General features: G+C 43.3%; 1 protein-coding gene across 2 annotated transcripts in view; it reads left to right on the top strand.

The window, feature by feature from the left end:
- Positions 1-16,201, top strand: part of ABCA1 (ATP binding cassette subfamily A member 1) — a 147,297-nt gene that overhangs the window by 116,150 nt on the left and 14,946 nt on the right. For both annotated transcript variants that reach the window (XM_063649774.1, XM_054500659.2), the window contains exons 29-39: positions 961-1,085; positions 2,316-2,414; positions 5,438-5,627; positions 7,150-7,244; positions 8,571-8,603; positions 9,728-9,833; positions 11,319-11,393; positions 11,915-12,084; positions 13,480-13,657; positions 15,652-15,767; positions 15,880-16,024. In XM_063649774.1, the coding sequence (XP_063505844.1) occupies positions 961-1,085; positions 2,316-2,414; positions 5,438-5,627; positions 7,150-7,244; positions 8,571-8,603; positions 9,728-9,833; positions 11,319-11,393; positions 11,915-12,084; positions 13,480-13,657; positions 15,652-15,767; positions 15,880-16,024 (1,332 nt within the window). The remainder of the gene's footprint in view (positions 1-960; positions 1,086-2,315; positions 2,415-5,437; positions 5,628-7,149; positions 7,245-8,570; positions 8,604-9,727; positions 9,834-11,318; positions 11,394-11,914; positions 12,085-13,479; positions 13,658-15,651; positions 15,768-15,879; positions 16,025-16,201) is intronic.

The following is a 16,201-nucleotide window of genomic DNA, read 5'->3' as shown; positions in this document are numbered from 1 at the left end:
CTTTACTACTTATTGGCTGTATGACCTTGGGCAAGCTGCTTAGTCTCTCTGATCCTCAGTTACCTTTGTTTGTTGATGATGACCATTGATAACACAACCATAAATAATGACAACATAGAGATAATTCTCATTATAGTAGTTGTTATACAGAATTATTCACTCAATGTTAATTTTCTGCATTGAAATCCCAGAACATTAGAATTGGGGGCATTATTTGAATCTTTAAGTTTATAAGGGATACATTTCTCAACAATTAATGGAAGGAGCTTTGGGTTAACTTATAAAGTATACCCAAGTCATTTTTTTTTTCAGAGAAGATATGGTAGAAAGTCTTAGGAGGTTGAAGAAGGAATTGGATATTTATTCTTTCTGAGACTATCACGGGAGATAATGACTATGGTTGTCCGTGATTGGATCCGTTGCTGTAGAGTTGGTTTTATTATAGTGTAGGATTTGAATGGGCCATGTGTTCTCAGACCTCAGATTAAAATGAGAAAACTTAGGCCAGTGGGGAGAGTGACTTCACATGAGTGCACTTGTACTAGAGACAGAACCAGGATTCAGGACTTCTGGCTCCTGGTCCTGGGTTCATGGCCCTGGGTTCATGGCCCAACTGGGTTCCTCTCAGTCTTCAGGAGGAAGAAGGGCAGGACCCAGTGTTCTGAGTCACCCTGAATGTGAGCACTATTTACTTTGTGAACTTCTTGGCTTAGTGCCTCTGCCAGGTGGCCATAACCTCTGGCCTCGTGTTGCCAGAGAAAAGGTTTAGTTTTCAGGCTCCATTGCGTCCCAGATGGCAAGAGTGCCTTGGTGCAGCACAGTCATAGGCCCTGCATTCCTCATTGCCGTGCTGGTTGGTCGGGGAGGCTGGCTGGACTCGTAGGGATTTGCCCCTTGGCCTTGTTTCTAACACTTGCCATTTCCTGCTGTCCCCCTGCCCCCTCCACTGCCCGGGTAAAGATTGTCTTGCCAGCTGTGTTTGTCTGCATTGCCCTTGTGTTCAGCCTGATCGTGCCACCCTTTGGCAAGTACCCCAGCCTGGAACTTCAGCCCTGGATGTACAACGAACAGTACACATTTGTCAGGTATGTTTGTCTTCTACGTCCCAGGAGGGGGTAAGATTCAAGCAGACCAAAGATGTTTACGAGGGCCAAGGGAATGGACTTCAGGATTACACAGTGGAATGAATTTTACTGCTGCGGCTCAGGTCCCTGTATAAGCTAATACTGCATGCATAGAACAGCAGCGAACTAACCCTGAATAATAGGCCAGTCTTCTGTTGAGCCTTTCAGCCTCTCTCCTCTTTATCCTACTGTTGTCAGGAACGGCCACATGTGTTTTAGGTAAAATAATCTACCCTTGCAAAAATCCCTGATTAAGTTATAAAATATTTGGATTTGTGGAGCTGTGTTTTAATTCTGTAATTGAGTCACAGGGCACGCTGTCAAAGCATAGAACCTCCAGAGACTTGTTTTCTGCAAAGTATAATTCACGTAATTATTATCTATTCTGTTATATTTGGGATGTTAGGTAGTGTTTGTTCTTTAGATAAAAATATCCGCCACTCCGTAACAATACATTACATCAAAGAAAAGGACAAAGGATTTTTCTGGGTCTTGTTAGCAGGAGCTTTCTTCAGTCCTGAAAGATTTGTAGACCTGTAGATGGGGGAACTGTATCAGTGATACAAAAGGGAAGCATTTAAAAAAAAAAGTATATATATATATATATATATATATATAAATGTGAATTGGCTTCTTTTTGTCTAAGCCCACGTTTTCTTCTTACATAGTTCAGGTTTACTTTATTTTTTCCTTTGCAGCTGCTGACCCTGTATTGCCCGTAGTTGTGGAACATAGCATGTGTTTGTGACCTGTGCCTGTTATTTTTGTGCTTTCTAGTTGTGCATGCAAAGAGTACAAAGTTTTCTTGCCCTTTCTTGGAAAATCCTGCTTGTCTGTGCCAAAGGGATAATTGTAAAAGCACTTTTGAAATACTTAATGAGTTGATTTTCTTCAAATTAAAAAAATATATAAATATATATGTGTATGTACATGTGTGTACACATACACACCTTTATACATACAGCCCATTTATACAAGCTCCACTTTGGAGTGCTCTACGTCACCCTGTTGCCGAATACAGGGCCGGAGTCTGAGATCCTTCTGGGTGGTTTCTGTGTTTTGTTCATTTCTGTTTTAAGAGCCTGTCACAGAGAAATGCTTCCTAAAATGTTTAATTTATAAAAACATTTTTATCTCTTGATTACTGGTTTTAATGAATCACTAAGCTGGCTGCCTGTCATGTACCCGCAGCAATGATGCTCCTGAGGACACGGGAACCCTGGAACTCTTAAACGCCCTCACGAAAGACCCTGGCTTCGGGACCCGCTGTATGGAAGGAAACCCAATCCCGTGAGTGCCACTTCAGCCATAAGCAGGCTTCCTGTGCTTGTTGCCTGGTTTGATTTCTAATATGCTGCATTTATCAACTGCATGCCACATTGTGACCACCAGCATTTGCCCTTTGAATTATTATTATGTTTTAATTACAAAAAGCCAAGGTAGTAACCAAACTAAATTATCTAGGAACAAACGTTTGGAGAGTCTTCTAACACCGTGCAAAGCACATCATTACAGACATTTGTTTACTGATTTAGAACATTAATATTTAATTTAAATAGCACTTTACACTTACTGATCAACGCTTTTCCTTTCTTTCTCTCCCAGCCCCTGTACTTAAGTGCTTCAATAGGCTCTCATTATATACGATTTTCAGGTTTTGTTTATCAGCTTCTTTGCTTTTATAATCTGAAAAGATGGCATATGAATTTTTATAAAAAGGGACACTTTCTTCTTCTCAAATTGTATATTTTTATTGTACTTTCCTTCACAACCTCCTTTTAAAAAGTAAGCAGTGAATAAATAAATTCAGCGAAGCATCCATATGACTCTTAAGTGAGTGTAGGGGAAGAGAGGTCACCAGATCACTGTGAGTGAAGATGGTGGAGAGGTGAGGATCTTATGAGGCAGTGCTCAAGGCTGGTAGAGGTGGGTTAGTGTTGCCAGGTTCAGGCAGAATCTCAGCTGAGGTCATGAAACAACAGTGATCTCTGAAAAATTATGGCAAGGTGGGAAGGTGCCGGAGAACTGGAGAGAGGGGCAAACTTGACTTTCAAGTTTCAATGGGAAGATGGGTGACTGCACACCACAGAACAGTGAGCATGATAACCTGTTTATACAAGGTTCTAGAGCAGATTTCTAAATGGATAGCTACTGTGTGCTTGTTTGTTCTTAAGTAGTATTGGATAGTTACTAAATACTTGTTAGTACTTAGTACATAATGGGTGGTAAATCCTAGCAGCCAATATTGGTTCCCAAATAACCAGATGACAAGGATAGAGAAGGACACAGACACGGCCTATCTGGATTTCGTGGTGCCTTTGATTTTCCACATGAAGGTTGTGTAGGGAAAATAGAAGCATGAGATGAGATGATAATATAGTTATCTGGATTCATCACTGGCCAGCTGAACCATATGAACTCATGGATTGATGCTAGCTTAGGAAGTCTCTGTAGGAGCCAGAACTGGGCTGAGAGCCAGCCCGTAGAGACAAAAGAGGCCCGGCCCTGACATCAGAGGGTTCAAACATGATGTCCGAGCCCCACCTACAGTCTGCCGGAGGTGGTTGGAAGGAAGAGCCTTTACCCTTACAACTGTTACTGAAATTCAAATTTTTAGTTTTGCAAAAAAAATAGTGGACCTGAAGGAAATTTGACAGGAGCATGTCCCAGCTGTATTTAAATTTGTCTCAGCCAATCCCCTTTTGAATGCTCAGAGTGTAAGCTTCAGGAGGGCAGCGTGTCTTAGTGTGACTTTTCTAGTCAGTTCAGGTGCTTTAAGGAGACAATTAGAGATCAATCTGGAAAACTGTTCATTTGAATTTTTAATACATAAGAAAACAAGAAATAGTTAAAATATATATTTATATAATATATATATGTGTGTGTGTGTGTATATATATATATATATATATATATATTTTTTTTTTTTTTTTGAGATGGAGTCTTGCTCTGTTACCCAGGCTGGAGTGCAGTGGCTCAGTCTTGGCTCACTGCTACCTCTGCCTCTGAGGTTCAAGTGATTCTCCTGCCTCAGCCTCCTGAGTAGCTGGGATTACAAGCATGTGCCACCACGCCGGCTAATTTTTCTAATTTTAGTAGAGACGGAGTTTCACCATGTTGGACAGGATGGTCTTGAACTCCCGACTTAGTGATCCACCCGCCTTTGCCTCCCAAAGTTCTGGGATTACAGGCATGCGCCATCGTGCCTGGCAATTATATTTAATATTTAATAATAAGGAAATAATTGCTGTAGCTTTACTTTAAATTGTGGAATTCTGAAACTGGAAGGGAACTGGAAATGACTTGTTGAATCAAGTCATTTTAAACTTTTATTTTGCCAGTGGAAAAAATAAGCCCCCAAAAGAGCAGGGGACCTGCTGATGTCCCACAGTAATTCAGAGCTGGAGACGAGGTTAAAGGCTTTGTGTCTTATCTCCAGGGAAAATCTGTAGACAGCATAGCTCTTTATGTGACGAGCACTCTCACCCCAGTCATCCCCCAATTCTCTACTCATTTGAGAACATAAATTGGATCTTGCCACTCTCTACTCATTTTTCAGCATGTCAAGCATAAGATCCAGACTCTTTCCCCGGCCTCTCTCATCTGGCTCCTTTCCTCCTCATTTATCATTACTCTTCTTCGTAGCTTATCCTACTCCAGCCATGCTGTCTTCCTATTATTCCTAAAAAATAGAAACGCATTTCTTCCTAGGGCCTTTGTACCTGCACTTGCCATCACTTTTGCTCAGAATGTTCTTTTCGCCAAATCTTTGCCCAGCTTGTTCTCCATCATTGTTTATGTTTTGGCTGAAATGTCTTCTCTTAGTAGGTTCATTCTCCCCAGTCACTGTCTTTTTATTTTGCTTTATTTTGGGCCATCTAAGATTATCTTATTAGTGTATTTGTTGTTCGTCTCCTCCATGGGCATACACCTTCATGAAGGCAGGTGTTTTCACCTTAGGCCCTCAAATATACCGGACAGCATCTGGCATGTAGTAGATGCTCAACGAATGTTTGTTGTGTGAGCAAATGGTTTGATTGGATTGAACTGATTTCACTGTGTAAACGTTTAGGGCCTCTTTGCATTCTGTTTTACTTATGTATAAAATGATACATAATGATGATATAAATGATGTCACAGTGTACAAGGCTGTTGTGGGATCAAGCAATCAAATGAGATCATGCTTGTCTTTTCCAAATGGTGAGGGAATAGATGCATGTTTGTGGTTGTTATGGAATGATCCTATGCTCCTGAGGCAACAGAAAGGCCAGGCCATCTCGGGTAATCCTACTCTTGCTGTCTTCCCTTTGCAGAGGCATGCCTTGCCAGGCAGGGGAGGAAGAGTGGACCACTGCCTCAGTTCCCCAGACCATCATGGACCTCTTCCAGAATGGGAACTGGACGATGCAGAACCCTTCACCCGCATGCCAGTGTAGCAGCGACAAAATCAAGAAGATGCTGCCTGTGTGTCCCCCAGGGGCAGGGGGGCTGCCTCCTCCACAAGTGAGTCACTTTCAGGGTGTGATTGGGCAGAAGGGGTGCAGGATGGGCTGGTAGCTTCCTCTTGTAAGCAGGAATGAGTGAGATATCATGTTGGGAGGGTCTGTTTCAGTCTTTTTTCTTTTTTGTGTTTTTTTGAGGCGGAGTCTTGCTCTGTCGCCCAGGCTGGAGTGCAGTGGCATGATCTTGTCTCACTGCAACCTCCACCTCCCAGGTTCAAGTGATTCTCCTGCCTCAGCCTCCCGAGTAGCTGGGATTACAGGCACGCACCACCATGTCCGGCTGATTTTTGTGTTTTTAGTAGAGATAGGGTTTTGCCATGTTGGCTAGGCTGGTCTGGAATTCTTGACCTTAGGTGATCCACCCGCCTCGGCCTCCCAAAGTGCTGGGATTACAGGCGTGAGCCACTGCGCCCAGCCCTGTTTCAGTCTTTAACTTGCTTCTTGTCGTAGGAAAAGGCATGTGAGTTTTGAGGGGAGAAGGTTTGGACCACACTGTGCCCATGCCTGTCCCACAGCAGTAAAGTCACAGGACAGACTGTGACAGGCCTGGCTTCCAACCTTGGCTCTGCAACAAATGAGGTGGTAGCCTTTGACAGGCCTGGGCCTGTTTCTTCACCTCTGAATTAGGGAGGCTGGACCAGAAAACTCCTGTGGATCTTGTCAACTCTGGTATTCTTAGAGACTCTGTTTGGGAAGGAGTCCTGAGCCATTTTTTTTTTTCTTGAGAATTTCAGGAAGAGGAGTGCTTATGATAGCTCTCTGCTGCTTTTATCAGCAACCAAATTGCAGGATGAGGACAAGCAATTCTAAACGAGTACAATAACTGAAAGAAGTCTTGGTTACCACTCTTGAAAATAATAGCTAGTCTAGGTGCGGGGTGGCTCACACCTGTAATCTCAGTATTTTGGGATGCCGAGGTGGACGGATCACCTAAGGTCAGGAGTTCGAAACCAGCTTGGCCAACGTGGCGAAACCCTGTCTCTACTAAGAATACAAAAATTAGCCAGGCGTGGTGGCACATGCCTGTCATCCCAGTTACTCAGGAGGCTGAGGCAGGAGAATTGCTTGAACCTGGGAGGTGGAGGTCGCAGTGAGCCAAAATCGCGCCACTGCACTCCAGCCTGAGCAACAACATCGAAACTCCATATCAAAAAATAAAATGAATAAAATAACAGCTAATCTAGTCATCAGTATAACTCCAGTGAGCAGAAGATTTATTAGGCATAGTGAATGATGGTGCTTCCTAAAAATCTCTTGACTACAAAGAATCTCATTTCAATGTTTATTGTTTAGATGTTCAGAATAAATTCCTGGGAAAGACCTTGGCTTGGTGTAAGTGAATTACCAGTGCTGAAGGCAGGGTGAACCAAGTCGCACTGCCCTGGTTGACTGAGGGCGGTGTCTGGGACCTGTAGTCAGGTTTCCGATCACACTGTGGACATGGTCACTGTTGTCCTTGATTTGTTTTCTGTTTCAATTCTTGTCTATAAAGACCCGTATGCTTGGTTTTCATGTGATGACAGAGAAAACAAAACACTGCAGATATCCTTCAGGACCTGACGGGAAGAAACATTTCAGATTATCTGGTGAAGACGTATGTGCAGATCATAGCCAAAAGGTAACTTTTTACTAAACTTGGCCCCTGCCTTATTTTTACTAATTAGAGGAATTAAAGACCTACAAATAACAGACTGGAACAGTGGGGAAAATGCCAGATTGTGGCCTGATTCTGTCTATTGGAAGTTTAGGATATTATCCCAAACTAGAAAAGATGACGAGAGGGACTGTGAACATTCAGTTGTCAGCTTCAAGGCTGAGGCAGCCTGGTCTAGAAAGAAAATAGAAATGGATTCAAAGTCAAATTCTGCCACTTAGTAGCAACTTGACCAGGTAACTTGTTATCCTTTTAAAGCCTTATTTTATCTAAATTGTGATATTAATGTTGCTTTTATAAGTTTGTCACGAGGACTAAATTAAATGATGTACATAGAGTGCCTTGGCTACTCTCTGATGGGGGACTCCATGATAATTTGTGGTCTCGTAGAGGGAGCCCTGGGAAGGTTTAGGAGCCTGACTTGGCTGTGCAGCCTTGGGAGAGCCTTCTAGCTTCCCAGGACATGGCAGCCTAGTGTTGAATGCTTGGCTCAGCAAATGTTTGTTCTGGTTTCCTTCCCATCAACTTGGTCAGTTGGGGTCTTTCACTTAGGAGTTTCTCAGTGACTTTAAATGGCACGGGCATGCTGGAATGATAGTGACCATGAATTTCCAAGAAAGCAGCATAACTTCTCCATATGTCATCCACAATTGAAATATTGTTAATTGAAATATTATTGTTAATTGAAAAAGCTTCTAGGCCTGGCACGGTGGCTCATGCCTGTAATCCCAGCACTTTAGGAGGCCAAGGTGGGTGGATCACTTGAGGTCAGGAGTTTGAGACCAGCCTGGCCAACATGGGGAAACCCCATCTCTGCTAAAAATACAAAATAAGCTGGGCGTGGTGGCGCATGCCTGTAATCCCAGCTACTTGGGAGGCTGAGGCAGGAGAATTGCTTGAACCTGGGAGGCGGAGGTTGCAGTGAGCTGAGGTCGTGCCATTGCACTCCAGCCTGGGCAACAAGAGCAAAACCGTCTCCAAAAAGAAAGAAAGAAAGAAAAAGCTTCTAGTTAGGTTACATCTTGGCCTATAAGGTGGTTTGTAAATTGGTTCAACCCAAGGCCTGATTCTCATATAAGTTGTAGGGTATTTATGATGGAGAGAAGGCTGGAAGAGGCCTGAGCACAGGCGTCTTTTCTCTGGCACAACCCTACAAGGCCAGCCTGATTCTAGGATTATTTCTGTCCCTTCCTTATAACCTCAGGTGGATATTTACTCCTTTTGCATCATCAGGAATAGGCTCAGTGCTTTCTTTGAACTGATTTTTTGTTTCTTTGTCTCTGTCTGCAGCTTAAAGAACAAGATCTGGGTGAATGAGTTTAGGTAAGTTGCTCTCTTTCTGGCACCTTTAGCTCAGGAGGAGGATCGTGTTGCAGGTGTCTTGGATTGCAGAAAGCCTTGGGGATTGTTTGTCACTCACACAATTTTGGGTGCCATCTCACCGTGAGGGGGAGGGGAGCCCTGTGAACATGTGGAGCGCACAGGAGCACAGACAGATTTAGATTAGGCCTGCTTTATAGAGTTTCTGCCTAGAGCATCGTGGCTCAGTGCCCAGCAGCCCCTCCAGAGGCCTCTGAAATATTTGATGTACTGATTTCCTTGAGGAGAATCAGAAATCTCCTGCAGGTGTCTAGGGATTTCAAGTAAGTAGTGTTGTGAGGGGAATACCTACTTATACTTTCCCCCCAAACCAGATTCCCAAGGCTTCTTAAGGACTCAAGGACAATTTCTAGGCATTTAGCAAGGGACTAAGAAAGTCTTAGAGGAAATAAGAAGCACCAAAACCATCTCTTTGCACTGTATTTCAACCCATTTGCCCATCTGGGTTTTGAAGGAACAGGTGGGACTGGGGACAGAAGAGTTCTTGAAACCAGTTTGTTCATCATGGAAAATGAGATAGGTGATGTGGCTACCTCAGGGGGCCCGAAGGCTCCTTGTTACTGATTTCCACCTTTTCTCTCTGCCTTTTCCCCAAGGGCCAGGACCCCTGGATCTCTGGGCAGAGCAGACGCAGGCCCCTATAATAGCCCTCATGCTACAAAGGAGCCGGAGCCTGTGTATAAGGCCAGCGCAGCCTACTCTGGACAGTGCAGGGTTCCCACTCTCCCAACTCCCCATCTGCTTGCCTCCAGACCCACATTCACGCCCGAGCCACTGGGTTGGAGGAGCATCTGTGAGATGAAACACCATTCTTTCCTCGATGTCTCAGCTATCTAACTGTGTGTGTAATCAGGCCAGGTCGTCCCTGCTGGGCAGAAACCATGGGAGTTAAGAGATTGCCGACATTTATTAGAGGAAGCTGACGTGTAACTTCTTTGAGGCAAAATTTAGCCCTCCTTTGAATAGGAATTTGACTCAGTGAACCTTGTACACACTCGCAATGAGTCTGCTGCTGCTGATACTGTGCACCCCACTGTCTGGGTTTTAATGTCAGGCTGTTCTTTTAGGTATGGTGGCTTTTCCCTGGGTGTCAGTAATACTCAAGCACTTCCTCCGAGTCAAGAAGTTAATGATGCCATCAAACAAATGAAGAAACACCTAAAGCTGGCCAAGGTACAATATCTATCGTTAGAAGTATCAGAAAAATGGGCATGTAGCTGCTGGGATGTAGGAGTAGTTGGTGGGTTAAACGGATCACCTGGCAGCTCATTGTTCTGAATATGTTGGCATACAGAGCCGTCTTTGGCATTTAGCGATTTGAGCCAGACAAAACTGAATTAGTTAGTTGTACGTTTAAAAGTGTAGGTCAAAAACAAATCCAGAGGCCAGGAGCTGTGGCTCATGCCTGTAATCCTAGCACTTTGGGAGGCCGAAGTGGGTGGATCACTTGAGGTCAGGAGTTCAAGACCAGCCTGGCCTACATGACGAAACCCCGCATCTACTAAAAATACAAAAAAATTAGCTGGGCTTGGTGGCACACACCTGTAATCCCAGCTACTTGGGAGGCTGAGGCAGGAGAATTGCTTGAACCCTGTAGGAAGAGGTTGTAGTGAGCCAAGATTGCACCGTTGCACTCCAGCCTGGGCAACAAGAGCAAAATTCCATCTCAAAAAAAAAAATTAAATCCAGAGATTTAAAAGCTCTCAGAGGCCGGGCACGGTGGCTTACACCTGTTATCCCAGCACTTTGGGAGGCTGAGGCGGGCAGAGCACAAGGTCAGGAGTTTGAGACCAGCCTGGCTAACATGGTGAAACCCCGTCTCTGCTAAAAACATAGAAAAATTAGCCGGGCATGGTGGCATGCGCCTGTAATCCCAGCTACTCGGGAGGCTGAGGTGAGAGAATTGCTTGAACCCAGGAGGCGGAGGTTGCAGTGAGCCCAGATTGCACCACTGCACTCCAGCCTGGGTGACAGACCAAGACTCCATCTCAAAAAAAGCTCTCAGAACAACCAGGTTTACAAATTTGGCCAGTTGGTAAATAAACTGGGTTTCAAACATACTTTGCTGAAACAATCACTGACTAAATAGGAAATGAATCTTTTTTTTTTTTTTTTTTTTTTTAAAGCTGGCAGGCTGGTCTGCAGGACCTGATAAGTCCTCACTTCATTTCTCTGTGTCTCAGGTTTCCCATTTTTAGGTGAGAATTAAGGGGCTCCGATAAAATGGACCCTAGGATTGTGGACAGCAGTGACAGTCCTAGAGTCCACAAGTCTGCTTTTGAGTGATGGGCCCATGTATCTGGCACATCTGCAGGCAGAGTGTGGTTCTGGCTCTTCAGATGATGCCGGTGGAGCACTTTGAGGAGTCCTCACCCCACTGTGATAACCAAACATTAACATCTTGGAGCTTTGCATCCCAGGATTTCTCTGTGATTCCTTCTAGACTTGTGGCATCATGGCAGCATCACTGCTGTAGATTTCTGGTCACTTGGTTCTCAGGAGCCATTTATTTAATGACTTCACATTTAATTTCAGTGAACAAGGAAGTAGTGGCATTGCTCTTCACAGGGCCGTCCTGTTGTCCACAGGTTCCAGATTGACTGTTGCCCCTTATCTATGTGAACAGTCACAACTGAGGCAGGTTTCTGTTGTTTACAGGACAGTTCTGCAGATCGATTTCTCAACAGCTTGGGAAGGCTTATGACAGGACTGGACACCAAAAATAATGTCAAGGTAAACCACTGTCTTTGTTCTAGTAGCTTTTTGATGAACAATAATCCTTATGTTTCCTGGAGTACTTTCAACTCATGGTAAAGTTGGCAGGGGCAGTCACAACAGAAAAGAGCAAACTGTTAACTTTACCAGTGAGGCAGTACGGTATAGTGTAGTGAGTCAGAGAATTTGCTTTGCCACCAGACATACCAGGTAACCTTGACTAAGTTACTTAACCTGTCTAAGCCTCAGTTCCCTCATCTGTGAAATGGAGACAATAATCATGGCTATCTCCAAACTGTTGTGAGAATTCAATGAGTTAAAGATATAAGGTCCTCACCGCAGCGCCTGCCCACATAGTCAGTGATCACTATGTCCTGTACACTACAATTACTTCCCCATATTCTCTGATCATAGTGTTTTGCCTTGGTATGTGACTAGAATTTCTTTCTGAGGTTTATGGGCATGGTTGGTGTGTGTGCACCTGCCTGCAGGAGCAGGGTTTGGGGGCATTATCTTGTACCTGGTATGTTTTCTTTCAGGTGTGGTTCAATAACAAGGGCTGGCATGCAATCAGCTCTTTCCTGAATGTCATCAACAATGCCATTCTCCGGGCCAACCTGCAAAAGGGAGAGAACCCTAGCCATTATGGAATTACTGCTTTCAATCATCCCCTGAATCTCACCAAGCAGCAGCTCTCAGAGGTGGCTCTGTAAGTGTAGCTGTGTTTGAATGGATGGAGTGGGGCAAGGAGAGGGTCGTGGAGGAAGGGAGAAAAATATGAAGCTCATTGTAGGGGAACAGCTGCAGAGACTGTTACATTATGATAAATCTGGGTTGATCCAGGCTCTGGGCAGAAGTGATAAGTTTACGAATTGGCTGGTTGGGCTTCTTGAACTGCAGAAGAGAAAATGACACTGATATGTAAAAATCATAACATTTAGTGAATTCATATAAAGTGAGTTCAAAAATTGTTAATTAAATTATAATTTAATTATAAGTGTTTAATCAGTTTGATTTGTTTAAAAACCACTGTTTTAAACTTGGTGGAATATGTTTTTATTAGCTTGTATCTTTAATTCCTAAATTAAGCTGTGTGTGTGTGTGTGTGTGTGTGTGTGTGTGTGTGTGTGTGTGTGTGTGTGTGTGTGTGTGTGTGTGTGTGTGTGTGTGTGTGTGTGTGTGTGTGTGTGTGTGTGTGTGTGTGTGTGTGTGTGTGTGTGTGTGTGTGTGTGTGTGTGTGTGTGTGTGTGTGTGTGTGTGTGTGTGTGTGTGTAGTTTAAAGCCAGGATGAGCTAGTTTAAAGTATGCAGCCTTTGGAGTCATACAGATCTGGGTTTGAATCTGGTCTCTAAACTTTATAGATGTATGATATTAAATGAGGCAGTTCATGTAAATTGCCCAGCACTCAGCACAGAGTTGATATTTCACACACATTAGATACCTTTCCTGTACATGGAGTATGGCAGTTCCTGTTTCTGCTTTACTCCTACAGGATACTAATATAGGACATTAGGATCTTTATACCAAGACCCCGTGTAATGGGCTTATAAGACCATTCTTATAAGAATCTGACAGAATTTTTGTATGTGTTAGATCAATAGGCTACATACTGTTATTTTCAAGTTGATTAACAGCCGGAAATATTAATTTATTTGAGTAGTTACAGAGTAATATTTCTGCTCTCATTTAGTTTTCAAGCCCCACTAGTCCTCTGTGTGTGAAAATTTACAACTTACTGCTCTTACAATGTCACGAACAGTGGACCAAAGTGAATACCATTAACCACTCTGACTTCCTTCATTAGTTTTATTGTGGCAGTGGACTCTTTTGACCTCAGTAATATCAGTTTGGCATTTACATTGTCATATTTTTAGACTTAAAAATAATCATCTTAACCCTGAATAAAATGTGTCTGGCGAACAGATGTTTTTCCTTGGGCTGTGCCTCAGATATCTGTGTGTGTGTGTGTGTGTGTGTGTGTGTGTGTGTGTGGGCTGTGCCTCAGATATCTGTGTGTGTGTGTGTGTGTGTGTCCGTGTCCTCACTGATTGAGCCCCAACTGCATCAAAGACCCCTCAGATTTTCATACCCTTTTTCTTTCCAGGATGACCACATCAGTGGATGTCCTTGTGTCCATCTGCGTCATCTTTGCGATGTCCTTCATCCCAGCCAGCTTTGTCGTATTCCTGATCCAGGAGCGGGTCAGCAAAGCAAAACACCTGCAGTTCATCAGTGGAGTGAAGCCTGTCATCTACTGGCTCTCTAATTTTGTCTGGGATATGGTAAGGACACAGGCCTGCTGTATCTTTCTAATGTCTGTCAGGGCCATGGATTGATATGGATAAGAAAGAGCCCTGGCTATCATCAGGAAATGTTCCACCTACTCTAAAGATGTATGAAAAAGGAATAGCCAGAGGCAGGTGATCACTTTCATGACACCAAACACAGCATTGGGTACCAGAGTTCATGTCACACCAGAGGGAAAATTCTGTACACAGTGATGAAAATTAATACCACTACCACTTAAGTTCCTATGTGAGAACTTTCTCAAGAATCAGAGAGATGCAAGTCAAAACTCCAAGTCAATGCCTCTAACTTCTCTGATGGGTTTTAACCTCCAGAGTCAGAATGTTCTTTGCCTTACTAGGAAAGCCATCTGTTATTTGAAAACTCTGTACATTTTATCAGCAGCTTATCCATCCATTGCAAATATGTTTTTGTGCCGGCTACAATATATTGCTTCTATTTGGACCAATATGGGGGATTTGAAGGAATTCTGAAGTTCTAATTATTGTCAAGTACAGTTGAAATATATCTCACTGAAATATATCTCCCTGTAACTTCCATTAATTATAAGCTACACAGAGCAAATCTAATTCTTCTCCCACTGAACAAGTCCCTGGATGTTTAAAAACAACTCTCACACTCTCATTTAACCTGAGTATTCCCCAGATAAGATGATATATGAGAATACACTTTGTAACCTCCGCAGCACTGTACAAATGTGAGCAATGATGGTGGAGATGATGATGAGGTCTTTGCTGTTTATACCAAGCTCCTTAGACTTTGTCGCTCTTCTGATCTGATTGTCCTTGTATGGCCATGCTCTATATTGTGAATATCCCTTTTCAAAAGCAAAGCCAAGAATTAACCTTGTGTTCAGGCTGTGGTCTGAATGGCTATGAGTCCAGAGGGAGTTAATCTTTAGCCCACACTTCTATTATTGCAGCACAAAGATTTTGCATTTTGGAAGGAGCACTGTCTTACTGGCAACTTAGTGGTAAACCAAAACCTCCATTTCACACAAATGATTGTGAAATTTGGGTCTCCTTCATTCTATACAAATTCATTTGATTTTTTTGAAACTAAACTTCATATTTATCCATATTAAATTACATGTGTTTTATTTTTGTTTTATCTTGATTCGGTAATTACTCCATTCAGTAAACACAGACTGAGTGCTATGTGTCTGACTTATGCCAGGCATAGGTAATTCAGAGATGAAAGTTCAAGTCCCTAAACCCATCTCTTATCTTCCTGAGTATTATCTGTCCCTCCCTGCTTTAGAGCTCCTGAAATTTGCTAGAAGCATGTCTTCATCTAAGTTGTTGATAAACACGCCAAGTAGGATTGGACTGAGGCAGAGCCCTGTAGTGTGAAGCTGCAGTTCTTCTAGCAGCTGACAAGCCCCACTATCACTTCCCTGCCTGTGCTTTGCTCTGCCAGCTGTGAATTCTCATAATTGTCCTATCGTCAAGTCTTTATTTCTGCATTTTACTGCTTGATACACTGTCAGGACAGACTTTAAAATTATTCTCAGTGCGATGAAACAATTCTGACATTCATGTTATGAGCAGTTACCTCATAAAAATAGATTACATGTGAGATTGAACTTGGGCAGACTATAATATAGCATTAATGATGAAACAGACACAATCATCTTCGGGAAGAAGAATGGAAGCTTATTTGCTGCCTGTGAAATTGAAATTACTCTGACTGGGAATCCATCGTTCAGCAAGTTTACTGAGCGTGACACCTTGGCTTGGCTGTTGGAAAGACAGAAAGGGCATGTAGTTTATAAAATCAGCCAAGGGGAAAATGCTTGTCAAAATGTATTGTCCGGTATTTTGATTAATAGTTTATGTGGCTTCATTAATTCAGAGTTACTCTCCAATATGTTTATCTGCCCTTTCTTGTCTGATAATGGTGAAGACTTGTGTGATGCATTGTATATTTGATTTAGAGGTAAACTGTATGTCTTTGTTTTCACTTTTAGTGCAATTACGTTGTCCCTGCCACACTGGTCATTATCATCTTCATCTGCTTCCAGCAGAAGTCCTATGTGTCCTCCACCAATCTGCCTGTGCTAGCCCTTCTACTTTTGCTGTATGGGTAAGTCACCTCTGAGTGAGGGAGCTGCACAGTGGATAAGGCATTTGGTGCCCAATGTCAGAAGAAGGGCAGGGGACTCTCACTAGACACTTATCTTTTTGTGTCTCAACAGGTGGTCAATCACACCTCTCATGTACCCAGCCTCCTTTGTGTTCAAGATCCCCAGCACGGCCTATGTGGTGCTCACCAGCGTGAACCTCTTCATTGGCATCAATGGCAGTGTGGCCACCTTTGTGCTGGAGCTCTTCACCGACAATGTGAGTCATGTAGAGAGAACACTCCTGCTGGGATGAGCATCTCTGGGAGCCAGAGGACAGTGTTTAATTGTGATCTTATTCCACTTGTCAGTGGTATTGATGCTACTGACTGTCTTGTCCTGTCTTCAGAGCCTGTCTTCCCTGAGAAGGCAAAGCACCTTTCTTCTTGCTGTGCCT

Source organism: Pongo pygmaeus, chromosome 13, assembly GCF_028885625.2.
Source record: "Pongo pygmaeus isolate AG05252 chromosome 13, NHGRI_mPonPyg2-v2.0_pri, whole genome shotgun sequence".
Classification (NCBI taxonomy): domain Eukaryota; kingdom Metazoa; phylum Chordata; class Mammalia; order Primates; family Hominidae; genus Pongo; species Pongo pygmaeus.
The sequence above is the reverse complement of the archived record's forward strand: the minus strand, read 5'-3'. Positions and strand labels throughout refer to the sequence as shown.